This window comes from Pygocentrus nattereri, chromosome 14, assembly GCF_015220715.1.
Source record: "Pygocentrus nattereri isolate fPygNat1 chromosome 14, fPygNat1.pri, whole genome shotgun sequence".
NCBI classification, from domain to species: Eukaryota; Metazoa; Chordata; class Actinopteri; order Characiformes; family Serrasalmidae; genus Pygocentrus; species Pygocentrus nattereri.
Window position 1 is genome coordinate 39754765 of NC_051224.1, and position 16217 is coordinate 39770981.

The following is a 16217-nucleotide window of genomic DNA, read 5'->3' on the forward strand; positions in this document are numbered from 1 at the left end:
TATTGATGATTTTTCTTGAATTTCACAACGGAAAACACTGCAAAACATTACTGAAGTTGGCATTTGTGTTAATAATGGGATCTTTTAGCAGAACCTCAACGCCTCCGTTTCAGTACTGCTTTAACTCGCCCTCACCACTTCCCCTTGGGGGAATCTTCAGTGTCATCTTAAAAGCAATTGCACTAGATTTTTGAAAAAGTCTGCATAATTAAGTGGTTAAGGTGTAAACAGAGTCGTTCAGAGCAGTTTGGCGTGAAACGCTCCGTTCTAGATAAACTTACTGAGTCAGAGCTGTTCACAGTGGTGGTGATAGGAACCAGACGTCCACCTCTAAAAGCTCCTCACAGAAAGTTCCTACATGAAATGGTTATGAATTCACTGCCTGATGCCCATATATATGTATATATATATACATAGCGTTATAAGGCAAATAGTCCCCAAAATAAAACATATATTCCCAGATTTACTGCAATTTTACTATAAACATTACTTATAGAATTGCGACTCCTGGTTCCTACCACTTCCATTGAAAACAGAATCCTGAGTTGGTATCTCTGCTGAAAAAGCCATTAAAACCAATTAAGATTAAAATGTAATGTTTTTGCTTCCTAATGTGAAACAATACAGACCACTAGTTTCCTGTAGAACACCAAACGCATTTAGAATAAGCCGTTAGTCACCTGTTAAACCATTAGGACCTGGTACACCAGGATCAAGCTCAACCACTAGACCACATTAAAAAATCTCAGCAATTCTGTGAGCAGCTGTGTTTTTATATTATTTTTACTTGACGTTGTACCAACAGGCCATTGTGTATAAAAAAACATGCCAAAACTTAAATGGTGAAAATAGTTAAAAAATAATGAATAATTAATTTTATATAAAACGATAGACTGCATTAAACCTCTTTAAGTGCCCCCAGTGTACAGTAGGGTTTTTACAACTGCCCATTCGTTTGGACTGGGCATTTTTTTGTGGTGCAGTGCCGCAGATCATTGTTGGGGGGGGGGGGGGGGGGGGGGGCACACATTACGTTGTAGCGCACTACACTGGGAACTGTAGTGCAGCTCCTGGTGAAACGGGCTAATATTTGCAGGCAGAAAAGCATCGTGCCACGGGCCGGACTTGGCCTGCAGGCCTTCTGTTTGAGACATGGGCTTTACATTGTCATACCAACCCATTAAGCCCTATGTTCTATGCTGGTTTAGCTGGTCACCCAGCACAGTCATGCTGCTTGACCAGCATACCAGCTTCCAAAACACAACATATGCTGCTCTATGCTGGCTTTTCTAGCAGGGAGGGAACATTAGAGTTCACTTAGCCAGCTAATTAACTCACTGTGGCTGGCCTAGTTGAGGATAAGTGCACTGAAATTGTTTCCTTTATGTGTTAGGTATGATGTGTCATTGTACATGGACCCCCATGGACCCTCACAGAGCAGGTACTATTTGGGTGGTGGATCATTCTCAGCACTGCAGTAACACTGACGTGGTGGTGGTGTGTTAGTGTGTGTTGTGCTGGTCTGAGCGGATCAGACACAGCAGTGCTGCTGGAGGTTTTAAACACCTCAGTGTCGCTGCTGGACTGAGAACAATCCACCAACCAAAAATATCCAGCCAACAGCGTCCTGTGGGCAGCGTCCTGTGGGCAGCGTCCTGTGACCACTGATGAAGGACTAGAGGATGACCAGCACAAACTGTGCAGCAGCAGATGAGCTGTCGTCTCTGACTTTACATCTACAAGGTGGACTGACAAGGTAGGAGCTTTTTTGTACTGTCTTGTTATGTAATGCATGTCATGACCACAAGGTGGAAGTAACATTTGAGGTGGACTTTCGGGAATCTTGTGAATACAGAAGGAAGGCAGAGATATTATCCTGCTAGGAAGCTGAATATGTTACTACTGCCGTATACCAGACACTGTACATGTATTGGCTGATTATATTTGGGATAAGTTGGGTGTTTTTTTAATATATATACATATATATCTAGGTACAATGTTCCAGACATCGGCAGGTCACTTGCTGGACGGAGCCATGCAGAGCTTCCACATCATCCAGGGTCAGTGCTGCTCCTCTAGGCACACCTTTCCCAGTGGCCACCCCAGATACTTCACCTGGACTTAGTGCCCGGGTCCACAAGGCAAAGCCGGCCAGCCTGCCCACAAACGCCTCGGCCTGATCGAACCCTCCTCCTACCGTGTCCTGCTCCTGTCCCAGGATCATTGAGCCACCTGGAGGGATTTCATAGCCCTTCTGGAACTTGGAGCCCGTGGAGATGAGGCGGCGATCAATGTAGTGCCAAAACCGGCCTTCAATGGAAGACCAAACCACGCACATATGGTGCCACTGGCCATCCAGCATGTTGTCTGTGGTCAGTTCACGATAGGCTGGATCTCCGATCACAAAGTCCATGTTGCCAAGCACGCTGGCCCTGCGGCCATAGAGGACCAGAGTGTTGTCGTTGTCCTCTGTGGCGTAAGACAGCAGTGTGCCCACATACTCTGCGTCCACTCTCAGCCAGATGCACACGGACAGCTCGTGGATGCCGGTCAGGAAAGGTGTGTGGAAGGTGACGTAATTTTTGGTGGATGCAGATGGGAACAGCAGCACCGAGTTCACATTGCAAACTGTAGAATGAAGGAAAAGGGAATAAACAGAACTGGTTAGGACTCATACAGTGCACTTGGTTTTACCTCTAGTGCTGAAAACTTAAAAAAAAAACTGTATGGACAAAAGTATTGGGACACCTTCACATCACACCTACCAGAGCTTTTATGACTCCCATTCTAAATCCATAGGCATTAATATGGAGCTGGTCCCCCTTTGCAGCTCTAACAGCTTCCACTCTTCTGGGAAGCTTCTACAAGAGCATTTGTGAGGTCAGACACTAATGATGGACGAGAGGGCCTGGAACACAATCTCCGTTCTAGTTCATTCCAAAGGTGTTGGATGGGGTTGAGGTCAGGAATCTGTGAGGGCCAATCAAGTTCAAACTCACCCAGTCATGACTTCATGGAGCTGCTTTGTGCACTGGGACTCAGTCCTGCTGGAACAGGAAAGGTTCTTCCCCAAACTGTTCCCACAAAGTTGGAGGCCAAAGTTAGTGCTGAAGTTAGTGCTGAAGCATTAAGATTCCCCTTCACTGGAACTAAGGGTGCTAGACCAACCCTTCAAAAACATCCCCATAGCATCATCCCTCCACCACCAAACTTTACAGCTGGCTCAGTGCAGTCAGGCAGGTAATGTTCTCCTGGCAACCGCCAAACCCAGACTCGTCCATCAGGCTGACAGAGCTGATTCATCACTCCACAGATTACGTTTCCACTGCTCCAGAGTCCAGTGACGGTGCTTTTACACCGCTACATTGGACGCTTGGCTTTGTACTTGGTGATGTAAGGCTTGCATGCAGCTGTTCGGCCATGGAAACCCTGCCACGAAGCTCCTGGTGCGGTTTCTGTGCTGTTGTTGATGCCAGAGGAGGTTTGATCTCTGCAGTCATTGAGTCAGCAGAGCGTTGGAGGCTGTTATGCTCTGTGCTCCTCAGAACTCATGTAACTTTACGTGGTCTGACACTTCATGGCTGAGTTGCTGTGGTTGCACTTTTCAATAATGGCGCTCACAGTTGATCATGGAAAATCTAGGAGGGAAGAAACTTCACTGACTTGTTGCAACGGTGGCCTCCTGTTACAGCACCACACTCGAATTCACTCTTTAGAACGGCCCATCCTTTCACTAATGCGTGTGAAGGCAGACTGCATGGCTAGGTGCTTGATTTTATACACCTGTGGCAATGAGACTGAATAAAACACCTGAATTCAGTGATTAAGAGGTGTGTCTCAATACTTTTGTCCATATAGCGTACATTAAATGCAATTCTCTAGCTATGTCATTTCCAGAAAATGGGTTAAGTGATGATATGGTTACCGAGATGGAAAAAGACGGAGCGTGCTGTTGGGAATATTGTGCCACTGTAGCACACAGTGCATGTGCGTGTGACGTCACTGAGGCTGAGAGTGCGTGTCTGCAGGTACAGTCGACTCTACTGTCACACCAAGGCCCGTCACAGTGATTAGATCTTATCTGATGATTAGCTACCATAGGAATTTGTGATCAATTCAAATAATCACAAATATTTAGAACCAGCGAAATGATCTGCCTCTGGAATGAGGCAATTCCACTCAGTGAGATTCCTTAAAATAAGTAAGAGTTTAAAACAAATTGAATAATCTTACAATATTCTCACAATCATATAATGATTACCAACATTTTTCACCAATGATAATACCAGTATTCTACACTGGAGCAGCAACTGGCACTGCGATGTGTTAGAATTCATGAAAAGTCTTTTTTATACGTTGAGGGGGCTTTGTTTTTTTCACCGGAGCCCAAAAGACTGTATTTAGCAACTTCTTTCCACTGATTTTTCAAAATTCATCACCAAAACCATAAATCGGTGGTTGAGATGTAAACAGGGTGATTCAGAGTGGGTCTTGGTATGAAGTGGTTCAGACGTCTTTACAGTGGTGGTGAAGGGAACCAGGCGTCGCCATGACTACAACATAGATATAGACGTTTTATTTACCATCCAGAACCACCAGAGAACCTACATGAGTCTTCTGAGCTTATATGGAATGTTGATGATGGAAAATAGTGGAAAATCTGGAATAATGAGTTTTCTTTGGGGACTATTTTGCCTCACAGCGCCCTGCATGTCTCCCTCCACCAAAATCCAATCCTCTCTTGTAAAACAGCGTCTCAGTCATCAGGCAGTGAATCCATAACCATTAACGTTCTGAGAGGGAGCTTTTAGAGGGGGACGTCTGGTTCCTATCACCACCACTGTGAACAGTTCTGACTCGGTTAGTTTCTCTAGAACAGACGTTTCACACCAAACTGCTCCGAATGACTCTGTTTACATCTTAACCAGTTAACTACTCAGAAAATGGCCCCCCCTAGTGCCGGGACAGCTGAAGTGTACTATATACACGTATGACCGCAACTCTTGTGTATACAGTGCCTAAAGAATGCTGTCTGATTGCAACGTCACTCAGCAACTTTCTCTGCTTTGCCTGGCAGGTAGATATCAGCACGTTCCTCATGTGACACCCAACCCATGAAGAGGGTGGTGCAACCTTAAATGTTTTCCACCACCCTATTAAAGAGGCTGTCGCGGGCACTCCTTTTTCAGAGCACTGCTGCTTTCTGAACTGAGGCTAATCATCACAAGCCTTAATACTCACTAGATTCACTTTTACATGCTATACACTGTGCAGAGTCACAGGTCAGAGAGTTCCAGTCGAAGTGGCCTTTAGATACGCTCAGTTATCCATGTTTTACTGTCAGAAATCATGTATTTATAATACATATTTAAGAAAATTACACAGTGTGTTTACTCCTTCCCTTTATTCCAGCTTCCATTCTTTCCAGGAGACTCAGTTTTCAGTCTGCAGACACACCTTCCAAAGCTCAGTCTTAGATGTTGGTTGCTGCTTCTCATAATCCAAGTAATTCCAATTACAGATTTAGGCCCAATCCCAATTGACCCCTCGTCCCTACCACTGAGCCCTTAGCCCTCTGTTTCGTGCTCACGTCTACGGGTGTGGCGTCCCGATTCTTGTTGAGATAGAGGGGTGGGGCGAAGTGTTGGGGCTACATGACCCTCCAAACGGAGGTTTTTCAGAGACTCCAAACAGAGAAATATGAGAAATAAAGAAAAACCGGCAAGTTGGCTGAACAAGAGACCAGAGAAACCCACAAATGTGAGAATTTTCTGTTAAAAAATGACGATAACCATTATTTTATCTTAGTTTAGTGTCGTTTCAGTTTATTATGGTCCTTTTCATCATAACAAGCATAAAAAACTAACTGGTAGGCGGGCAAGGTCGCCTACAGAGCAGCGCTAGTAGCTGTTAATGAAGTGATGCTCTGTTTATTTGAGGCTCCCATTTCAGAGGAAAGATCTCAACCACTGCCCTGTAGCTCAGGTCCAAGAGGCAACACTCGAAAACCAGGGGTTGGGGTAAAAATGAGAAATGGGACTGGGCCATAGACTCATCAGTCCATAAAATCTAACCTCAGATGTCCAGTTTTGGTGTTCCAGTGAAAGTATTCTTCTTGATCAGCCACACATCCTTTCAGACCCACCGCGCTGAGTGGTCTTCTCACAGTGGAAGGACGGACAGAAACACCTGTGGATGTTTTTAGATCTGAAGCAGCTTGATCTTCTCCTCTCTCTCAGAGATCAAAGGTTTCAGTGCTGTTTACCTGGTGGGGGGAGTTTTGGTATCTCTTCCAGGTGTTTGTTAGGAATGTCATACTCTCCATATAGTGGATTATCTTACATCTCGTATATTTCTGAAATATGAATAACTTGCCGTTGTTTTTACTGGTAATTAAATAAGTACAAGATGGACTTGTAAGGTACACAGTACTGTAATTTGACCAGTAGCAGACCAGTAGTTTTTTGAGCCACTGGCAGGTTCTTGGTATTTAAAGGGCTAAAGCAGCGAGTGGCGTTCATGGTTAGGCCTTGATAGTCTACACATTCACCAGAGGTGATATAAGTGGTGATATAAGAGGAGCGTCTTCAAGGACGTTTCTCACCCTAACCATGGACTTTTAATAAAAAATATGAATTCTGTAAAACTGATGAGGCTGAACTCTGTGTCTCAGTCAAGTGTATTATAGCCAGGAAAACATAGTGGGTCAGTTTCCCAGACAGGGATTAAGCCTAGTCCTGGACTACACAGCGCTGTAAGTAGAGTCAACATGTAGTCTAGAACTTGGCTTGATCCCTGTCTTTTTCCACCCTAAACAGTGCAAGCAGGCCCAGAGCTGGGTCAGGTAAGGTGGGTACGTACTTGTAGCGGGTTTCTCCGGGGTGTAGTGCTGTGGGATCTTGTGTCGGAGAGGAGGATGAAGGAGGCCGTGGATCTGCTCTGTCTCCTCGGGCTGAGATGTTGGCAGGGCGGTGGTCTGACTGGGTGTCTGCACTGAAAACGAGTAAAGCATTGAATTGATTTTAGTGTGTTTCATTTCTATTAATAATGTATTACAGCAATGCACTGCAGCGGTGTTATAGATGTGCAGCGCTGAACTGTGGTTGGACCTTCAGTTCAGGCTATTCATGCCATTCGCATTAACACACTTTTTTTGGCCTCTCTAGATTAAACGCAGACGTGAAGCTTTAAGAAAGAATCCCATGTGTTTCATTTGAAGCTCGTAACAGACATTAACATTTTACCTTGTAAGTAGCAGCTAACAACGGACTGAAACCTGCTTAGACTATGGCTCATGTTCACGCTCAATGATGTCTCTAGAACTTCCAGAAGGACAGAGTTTTGTCTGTCGCTTCCTTATTATGCTGGTAGTTAAACTAACATGTTAGGCCTCTTTCACTGCCCTGTCGTGGCTCCACAGCTGAATCAGATCAGTAGGTAATAATAAAATAATCCTCCTCTACAGTAAAATGAAGCTCTGCTGATCCTTCAACACAGTTTAACAGTAAATGGTCTTAAACGCTGGAGTTAATGTAGAACTGCTGATTCACCCTTTAACCCAGACGGCTGGTCACCATAGCAACACAGACAACAGTCTCGCCCAGCAAGTAGCTATGAAACGGCAAAGAGAGAGATTTAAGATGAACGATAATTTGGAGACGAATGGACTTATTAGTGTTTATAATCAGTCCAGCTGGTTTACTGACACATTTAATGTGCAGAGAGAAACTGACAAACACTAAAGAGTTGCAAAGCTGATGTCAGTTTCTTGTTTGAATTCTCCCGTTCCACCTTAATTAGTGACACAGTTACATTCTGGCACCTCAGGGACCATTTAAGGTGGAATGGGATAATTCGAACCATTAAGCATTGTCTGACAGCGCTGAAGGCCCTGATGCTTCCCCTTTTGATTTAATTCATGTGGAAACCTCTTATCACCTGAATATGGATCCGGTGCGCTGGTGGCCCTCACTGCTGGAGGAGGAAGCCGATGTTTCATCCTGTTGTCCTTGGAAACTTTGGGCTGCTCTGCTCTGCGTGAAAAGACTTGATTCTTCTCATTCCTACTGAGGGCGTTTCCGGAAGTATGCTGGACGCTCCTCATTTGATCCTCCAGCCTACTCATCTGTTCTCTAAGCGCGTCCTGAAGATGATGGATCTTGCCTTGCTGGGCCTCCACAGCCCTGATTCGGCCCTGCTGAGCCCCCAGCTCCTGGGTCAGGTTGGTCATAGCTCTCCTTTGTTCCTGGAGCTGCCTGTGGGCCAACCGGGTGTTTTCCTTGACTGCCCGCTCCGCACTGACGAGCCTCAGCTCCAATCGCCTGGTCTTCCTCTGCAGTTTCCTGCTCCATGACTTTAGAGAGTCGAGGTCCTGCTCAGTTGCCGCTCTAAAAGAGCTTATCTCTTTTGAAATGCCTTCAAAGTGCTGGGTCAGCATAAGGAAGCGGGAGTCCATGGTGTAGGAGATGTTGTAGCTCTCAGCAATGCTCTGTAGATGTGTGAGGGTCATCTCTTGGAATCTTCTAAACTGAGTGGGATATAGGAATGTTGAAATATTCAGAGACCACACATTAAAACATACACCAATGAAAAGTATGGTACATGGAGTATGGTATGGTATACTAACACACCACCACCACATCAGTGTTACTGCAGTGCTGAGAATGGTCCACCACCCAAATAGTACCTGCTCTGTGAGGGTCCATGGGGGTCCTGACCACTGAAGAACAGGGTAACAGAGTATCAGAGAAACAGATGGACTACAGTCTGTAACTGTAGAACTACAGAGAGCAGCTATACAGTAAGTGGAGCTGATAAGATGGACAGTGAGTGGAGAAACGAGGAGGTGTCTCCTTGAATCTCCTGTTCAACTGGGTTGAGATCTGGTAACTGTGAAGGCCATAATGTGATTTACATCATTTTCTTGCTATTCATTAACCTCCCTTGCCCTGTGGATGGGGGCATTTTCTTTTGAGAGAGGACACTACCATCAGGATAGAAATTCATCCAGTGGGTGGCGCTACACTCAGAAATAAAAGTACTAAACTGTCATTGGGGCAGTGCCCCTCTTGTCACTGGGGTGGGACCCTCAATGGTGTATCTCAGTCCCTTTAGTCAGGGAACATAACTGAACCGTAATCCACTGAAATGATCTGTTCTAAGCTGTACTGACTCCACACACCCCGCCTCGCCTCGCCTCCAGGCTTTTACTCTACTGTTCTGTTTTAAAACATTCCGTTATTAAAAGGTACAAATACCAACTTTTCACCTGGAGGAACTGATTTAATCTCCACAATCAGACCTTAGAACCACTGTAGAACCTTTGAGGGAACATTTACACTGTTTGTATCTTGATGAATGAATTTCTAGCAGTGTATGACTGGCCCCAGTTGGTGACATAGACCACTGAAGTCGTGTCGTCACTCTGTGCCATTCTTTCATTCCCTTTATAAGGAATTACTGGTCTAAGAGGAATTTCTCTATGAGAAAAATGAATGACCTCTGTTGCCATTAAAATTTCAGAGTCTAATATCCGACTTTTTCCTCCTACATTTTGAGAAATCTGTGGTTCCTTTTGGTTTCTGTGTGTATAAAAACGTAACATGTCAAAACGAAAGAAGCGCAAAGCCAGAGCACCAATCAGGGCCCAGCGGTCACTTTGTTTAGAGCTGGTTTTGACCTGTTGGTCATACCGACCCAGTGCAGCACGCGGTTCAACGTCAGCGCAGCAGCGTAAAACTTTGGGAGAGTCTGTTCAACATAAATGATGAACTAACCTAACCTGTAAATAGAGCTCAATATAGAAATATGTCCACATATGCAGTCGAGACTGACGCGGCTTTTTTCTGAATTTCTACAAACACCATTTCATTTTATAGTAAATGAGTTTGGGCTGGTTTATGTTTATGAACAGACGCCTACAGATCAACATAGTAAAGGAGCTCATCTGTGATCCTGAGTTTAAAGCCAGTTTTTATTCAACTTAAACTTGGAACTAAGTTGTAAATAAATCTGAAACTGAAACTTTGCTTGTGTAAAAAGTGATTTCAGAGCCACTCGGTTCTCCCTGATGGAAACTGTTTACCTTCAGTGTTTTGTGCTTCTGATCATTTTAATAGACGTCAGCGTCACTAATTAATGACGTTCTATTAAAAGACTGGTTTACCAAGAGAGACGCTGGAGGACTTTCACCTGAAATGAGTTCATGAAGCCAGTCTGGTTATAAAAATGATAACAGGACATCAGAGCCAGAATTCCTCTTTTAGTACTTTTACTTTATACTTAAGTACATTTGAAGGGAAATACTTTAGTACTTTTACTCCAGTGGAGGTCTAAAGGGAGGAGCTTCTACTTTTACTGGAGGAATATTTTACCTTTAACTCAGGTACATGATTTGTGTACTTCATCCACCACTGCAAACCGCGTTTATAATCACAACCAAAGCATCTGGCCCTTCGCTTTGATTACGCTCCTACTGTTTTTTCTATTATAAAGAAAACCAGGCCTGCAGCGATCTTTGTTAGCCATAATGTAATCACTGTACTTCACAACTCAAATTGCAAATTCATTCGAACATTTTATGACTTTTTCCAAGACACAATCTCACATGACATCTCAGCACTGTGAAATCCCCCTGGACAGTCAGCTGTGATGGAAAAATAAGCTCAAAACAAAAAGACGAAAGCCTCAATGCGTTCATGTTACAGCACAAACCTGCTCGTCCAGCCTCCTCAACCTTTGATACAAACGCTTCCTTGTTTCTGCAGACGCCAACCGTGACCTTTGCCCCCGGTTCAGCTGTACCTGAAGGACGACGAGGATCAGAAGGACGCCCACAGCTGCCCTGCTGCAACCCATAGCGGACGGACCAGCGGGAATGTCCACTTTCTCAGTCTTTGGAGCGATGGGATGTGGATGTGAGCGGGTTACTCTTCATAGACACACAATGTGGCCTTTCCATTAGACAGGCCGTCCAAGAGGGAGTCCAGAGCAGAACTAGATGGGTTTAACAGAGCAGCCACGACGACGTCCAGCTCAAGCGTACAAGTGCGCATCCTCTGAGATTCCTGCCCAAGAAATCACTGCAGGCCCCTAAACCTACACCCAGCCAGCAAACACTCAACATGCATGCACACACGCATGCAGTCCAGTGGTGGCAGCCTTGCACTCTTGCAGACAGACACGTCGTCCTGTTTGGCACGAGCGTGCGTGGGCCTGCGGGTAGGCGGGCCGGGTAAATCACAAAAGACAAACTGTTCAGTGTCACACTCCGCCCTTCTGAAGACTTCTTGCCTGAAAAAAACAGGGATGCAGTGAACTGACTTGATTCAAACATGTGTCAACATGTATATCACACTGTACGCGCATTAAAAGATGCGCATGCTTTAAAGATTTAAATCCCGTGCTATATCAACCCCTTAACCCTTGTGTGGTGCTCAGGTCTGTGGGCCCCATTTTTAATGTTTACCAAAAGAAAAATTATGTGATTTATTAATATTTCAAATGGGTTTCTGTGAAATAAGCCATTTTCAGGGTCTATTCCTCATCCAGTGTTTTCTGTCTGCACTGCACACTTTAGTGTTTTCCTGCTCTGGATCTCCTGATTTAGCTCTGGAAGGACAGTGTAGACTACAGTACCATGGATGGGAAACACTGGCCTACAGGGTTAAACAAAACACTGAAATCTCACTACAATCAATCATTACATCAATGACAAGGTGCCTTTTGTCTTCACTGTGTCTTCGGGCTGCGGAATGGTGTTACACATGTTTTCTACAACTGTTGAGGAATTAACCCATTCTTCACAGAAACAGGCCCTAAAATCAGGTAAACAAGGCCATAGGCTCTCTACAGGCAAGACAGGCTTACGAAGGGTGTAACATGCACTGCAGCGTAATGTGCTCCGACTCTTCTACCCCATCAACAAACTACACTCTCAGAAAAAGGTGGTTCCTCATCACTGGGGTGGGACCCTCAAGGCTCCATCTCAGTGCCTTAAGTCAGGGAACATAACTGAACCGTAATCCACTGAAATGATCTGTTCTAAGCTGTACTGACTCCACACACCCTGCCTCGCCTCGCCTCCAGGCTTTTATTCTACTGCTCTGTTTTAAAACATTCCGTTATTAAAAGGTACAAATACCAACTTTTCACCTGGAGAACCTGATTGAAGCTTCACAATCAGACCTTAGAACCACTGTAGAACCTTTGAGGGAACATTTACAGCCTATAGCACTTTAGCTCCGCCCACTTTAGAGTATGGGACATCTCAGTTCTACACAATTCCACACCTGTCATATCACCAAAATGCATTTCAGCTGCAGGTCAGCCAGTATAAACTCTGACCGTCAGCTCAGCAGCTCAGAAACTTAATCCCAGAGTCTTAATGAACCTGCAGAAAAGAGAAGATGGCAGGTGTCCAGTTCAAGCAGATAGCCAGATTCAAAAGACTGAGGAACGTTTACGTCATCAATATTTCAAGTGTCCATGTAATATTTCTAGGTCTACTACAAGTGTCTGTGTTTCACTGCTGAAGTTTTTCCATATCATGAGTACTTTGTTACCCTGTTCTTCAGTGGTCAGGACCCCCATGGACCCTCACAGGGCAGGTACAGGTTTGGGTGGTGGGTCATCCTCAGCACTGCAGTAACATTGACGTGGTGGTGGTGTGTTAGTGCGTGTTGCGCTGGTCTGAGTGGATCAGACACAGCAGTGCTGCTGGAGTTCATAACATCTCATAATAGTTTTCTACTTTTTTACTTCTCGTTTTACTTTACTTTTACTTTTCTTTTTGTTTTTTACTAAAAACGGGTCCCACAGCCCTGAACACCACACAGGGGTTGAATGTAGGCAATCATTTTTTTTCCTGTTGAGATTGTTATAAGTTTAATTTAAGATTATTTACCTTAATACTACACGTTATTTACTTGTTTTAAGTCATTTTATGAGGTAAAGTGATCTCACTATATTTCAGATAAGTTTGCTTGGTGTAAGAAATGAGCTTGACAGCAGGTCATGATCTGCTAGTACAGTGAGAGAGAATTTTACTAAATAAAATGATCTTAACAAGTAAAACAAGTTACAAATCTGCAGAAATAAGTGAGATAATCTTATAAAAAGTGCACAACCATCTCGAAATGGCAAATATGAGATATGTTGACTAGATTAAGATCACTTCACTTGACAAGGTCACATTTTTGCTGTGTACTTCTTGGTTTTGGCTTTGTTTACTTTCTGGTTGCTTTTGATGCTCCATTTGCTCCGTTTTCACTCCGGTTCTGTTTGTTGCTCATCTCTTGGTGTTTGTATTGTAAATAAACGTTACAATCTAGGTTAAGCCGTGGAGTGTGCTAAACAATGTGCTCCACTGAGGTGCCCAAAGTGGGCCAGTGTGTTTCAAAAATGTCCACATTTGACAGAAAGAAAAACACTGAAAATAAACGTACAACATCAAAAAGACACTCCTGCAGGATAACAGCCCACCTGAATGGAAATCTGAGTGAGAAGCAGATTCGGTTTCTCATCATCATCCTGTACACGCTAAGCCCCAAGCGCAGGTATGATTTGGCTTTGCAGTAAATAGACGCTGTTCTTACGAGGGGCTTCTTCCACCCCCCCACCCCACCCCTATCCCCCTTGTCCCTAAACAATGAACTCAATAATTAAGAGTAATGTCCACATACTTTTGTTGTCACTATGCATTCTGGTAGGTAACATTCTCCTGGTATCTACCCCACCCAGAATCATCCATTAGATTGCCAGACAGTGAATTGTGATTCATCACTCCAGAGAACACGGTTCCACTGCTCCAGAGTCTAGTGCCGGTGCTTCACACCCCTCCAGCCGACGCTTGGCATTGCGCATTGTGATCTTAGGCTTGTGTGCAGCCTTCAGCCAAGGAAACCCATTTCATGAAGCTCAGGTCTAAAACTTTGCATGATTTGCTGCATCATAGCTCAGCTATTGTTTCTCATGGAATCTTCCATTCCACAATAATAGCACTTACAGTTGTCTGGGGCAGATCTAGCAGGGCGGATATTTCACAAACTGACTTGTGCTGAAGGTGACATCCCATGACAGCGCCTCGTTTAAAGTCCCTGAATTCATCAGTATGACCCATCCTACTGCCAGTGTTTGTCTTTCACCATTAAATGACTATGTGCTTAATTGTATCCACCTGTTAGCAACAACTGTGGCTAAAACATCTGGACTCAACCATTAGGACTGGTGTCCACATACTTTTGGCCATACAGTGTATGTGAAGGTGCTACTAGCAGTCCACGGTTGCTTGGCAACGATAGCTGTAAACAAACTATACATCATGGTGGAAGAATGATTTATTTCGATTATTATTGATTAACTCAAGTGAATTGAATACTTTGTTACAGGTGTTTTAAGGCACAGTAAACCGCAGGCTCTCCAGGATTATTGCTTTATTACTGACGTTACACCAGAACAGCGTGATCAGAATTTTCCTCATTGTTCTCAGTGGTGCAACACACACAAAGCACAATGTAAAAGTGCTGAATGGGACAGTATAAACAAATACTAAAGTGCTTAACATGGGTAGAGGGAGGGCCCACGCCTACTCCACGAGCTCACCGCCTGCTGAGGAGCAGAAACTTCTGCCCTTTTTTGGAATGAAGAACAGAGAGAGGTTTGGTGGAATGCTGCAGGACAGGCTGGACCACAGTGGCAAAGGTGTGGTGCGTTGTGGCGCGTTGGCCAGCTGTAAGCACACAGCTGACAGACCCATGCTGGCAGTCTGTCTCCACGCCCTGTCTCCTCCCAACACTGTCACAGATGACCCAAGCTAAAGTAGCCCACTGCTGGAGGCAGAAGGGTGTGGACATCTCACCCCTTCCCCCACTAAACACTGTCGCTAAGGCAGCTGAGGAATCTCACGGCTCAGAAAGCCTTCGAGAACGCAGCGACACTCGCTTTAGAGAGGAAAGCGAGTGTTTGGCACCAGCGAGAAATTCATGCCCTCGGCTGGTGGAAAGGCCTGAAGGCCGTATCTCGGCGCAGGATCACAAACAACCCGTTCCGTGGGGTAGGAGAAATGTGAGGAATGCTTGTGGAAACTGATGTGCAGGCTTCCTATTTAAAGCTGCACTATATAAGATTGTTTAGTTAACATTTAAAGAAGCAGCATTATTCAAAAAACAGGCTTGAATACGGTCAGTCGATTCGATGACCACGTCGCGCAACTTTATGCATTAATGTCCCTTCACAGACTCAAAAGAAGATGCTCAGGTCTCAAATGATCTCAGTATCAACGTTATACTGATGAAGATGTGATGACAGCAGTAGATAATTCACTCACATCCTCAGAAGACGCTCCTTCACCGAGTTTAGACTGAGTCCTCTTTGAATTCTCCTTCAATCGTCAGATGTACCCAGTCAGGGAAGGGGGCCGAAGCAAAACCCACGCTACTAAACACTGGGCGCTGTTACACATTTCCACCAGAGAGGTCCCCAAATCCCTAAAATGTACATAGTGCAGCTTTAAGAAAATTAAAATGGCATTTAAATTTAGTGCACCTGTTTATTTATTTATTTAGATTTAATTATTGGATAAAGTCCATTCGGTAATTTACACACAAGACCGTTGGGCTGTTCTCTGTTTAGTTATTTAGTCTGTTTCGGACACGCTGAATTGCCCCTAGGTGTGAGTGAGTGTGTGAGTGTATATTTCTGTATTTCTGCCCTGTGATGGACTGACGACCTGTCCAGGGTGTTTCCTGCCTTCCGCTGGGATAGACTCCAGCACCCCAAGTGACCCAGAAGGATAAGCGACTTAGAAATTGTGTGCATTTCACATAAATCAAGAAAACAGATTCAGAAAGCCTGACATGAGATCCTACAAATAAAGGCTCTATTCATGGTGGAGGGAGACATGCAGGGCGCTGTGCGGCAAAATAGTCCCCAGAGAAAACTAATTATTCCAGATTTTCCACTATTTTCCATCATCAACATTCCGTATAAGCTCAGAAGGCAAGGCAAGGCAAGTTTATTTATATAGCACCTTTCATACACAACGGTCATTCAAAGTGCTTTACAAATGAAAAAATACAGAAAAATGTAATTAATGTAAATAAAATAAAATGTATGTAAATAATAATAATAATTAAAAAAAACAATTAAAACAATAGATTTAAAAGAAGCTAATCAAATTTAAAAGAAGGAGATAAAAAATTAGAATAAAAATAAGAAAC

The 16217-nt window shown here is 44.2% G+C and overlaps 1 protein-coding gene across 2 annotated transcripts; it reads right to left on the reverse strand.

The window, feature by feature from the left end:
- Window positions 1–1646: 1646 nt before the first annotated feature.
- LOC108432776 (pentraxin-4) lies at window positions 1647–11071 on the reverse strand. 2 transcript variants are annotated; one of them, XM_037544672.1, is made up of 5 exons: window positions 10714–10721; window positions 8687–8719; window positions 7939–8527; window positions 6862–6993; window positions 1647–2628 (listed from the first exon to the last, which is right to left on the reverse strand). In XM_037544672.1, exons 3-5 carry the CDS (start codon window positions 8507–8509, stop codon window positions 1988–1990), a joined length of 1344 nt encoding a protein of 447 aa, XP_037400569.1. In that variant the 5' UTR covers window positions 8510–8527; window positions 8687–8719; window positions 10714–10721; the 3' UTR covers window positions 1647–1987. The 2 variants fall into 2 exon arrangements, with proteins under 2 accessions (XP_037400569.1, XP_017562369.2); XM_017706880.2 differs by lacking the exon at window positions 8687–8719 and having other exon boundaries at window positions 10714–11071.
- Window positions 11072–16217: the final 5146 nt, after the last annotated feature.